Consider the following 871-nt stretch of genomic DNA (forward strand, 5'->3'; position numbering starts at 1 on the left):
CACCCACTAATTGTTCTACTTGACGGGTCTCTCTGTGTGACTTTGTTCTGCATCCACTAATTGTTCTACTTGACGGGTCTCTCTGTGTGACGTCCTGCATCCACTAATTGTTCTACTTGACGGATCTCACTGTGTGACGTTTTCCTGCATCCACTAATTGTTCTACTTGACCTACTTTGTAAATGAAATCTCTCCAACAGTAGGAAAGGAAAATGGCTAATATTAGAATTAGGAATACTTAATGAATAGAACAGATATTTTGTAAAACACTTAGTTGAAACTAAACCAGATGTAAAACTGACTAGGATTGTAATTTGCCGATATTAAGGTCTTAGTTGTTGTTGCTTTACAAAAGGATTTAGATCATTTGGTGAGGTGGGTAAATAAATAGCACATAGTTTTTAATTATAATAAGTGCAAAGTAATGCATGTGGGTTATCATAATTAGAATTATAAATATAATTTTGATTTTAATAACTTTAACAGTGTTATGGAAGATAAAGATGTTGGTGTTCAGGTTGACCAGTCTCTTAAGATATCCAAACATTGTGCTGGTACTAGTAAAAGGACATATAAGATGTTAGGTTGTTTTTACAAAAATGTTAATTATAAGTCTAAGGAGGTTATAATGTCATCATTTGGAGTACTGTGTTCAATCTTGGGCTCATTACCTAAAGAATGGCATTAATTCATTGGAAAGGGTTCAGAGGAGGGCTACTAGGACTAGGGTACACAGATATGAATTTTGTCATGGTAGGAGTCATCTTCAGCTAAGACAGTTTTATTTTTTTAACAGAGTGGTTGTCCTTTGGAATGGATTGCCTTCATTTCTGTTGCATATAGTAAATCTAAGTCTAGATGGACCGAGAAG

The 871-nt window shown here is 34.7% G+C and overlaps 1 protein-coding gene across 1 annotated transcript in view; it reads left to right on the forward strand.

Moving 5' to 3' along the window:
* The window catches only part of LOC106472013 (heparan-alpha-glucosaminide N-acetyltransferase-like), a 19831-nt gene that overhangs the window by 9217 nt on the left and 9743 nt on the right, over positions 1-871 (forward strand). Inside the window, exon 5 of the mRNA XM_013932643.2 lies at positions 487-554. Coding sequence (XP_013788097.1) covers positions 487-554 — 68 coding nt within the window. The remainder of the gene's footprint in view (positions 1-486; positions 555-871) is intronic.

The sequence above is a fragment of the Limulus polyphemus genome, unplaced genomic scaffold, assembly GCF_000517525.1.
Source record: "Limulus polyphemus unplaced genomic scaffold, Limulus_polyphemus-2.1.2 Scaffold5021, whole genome shotgun sequence".
Classification (NCBI taxonomy): Eukaryota; Metazoa; Arthropoda; class Merostomata; order Xiphosura; family Limulidae; genus Limulus; species Limulus polyphemus.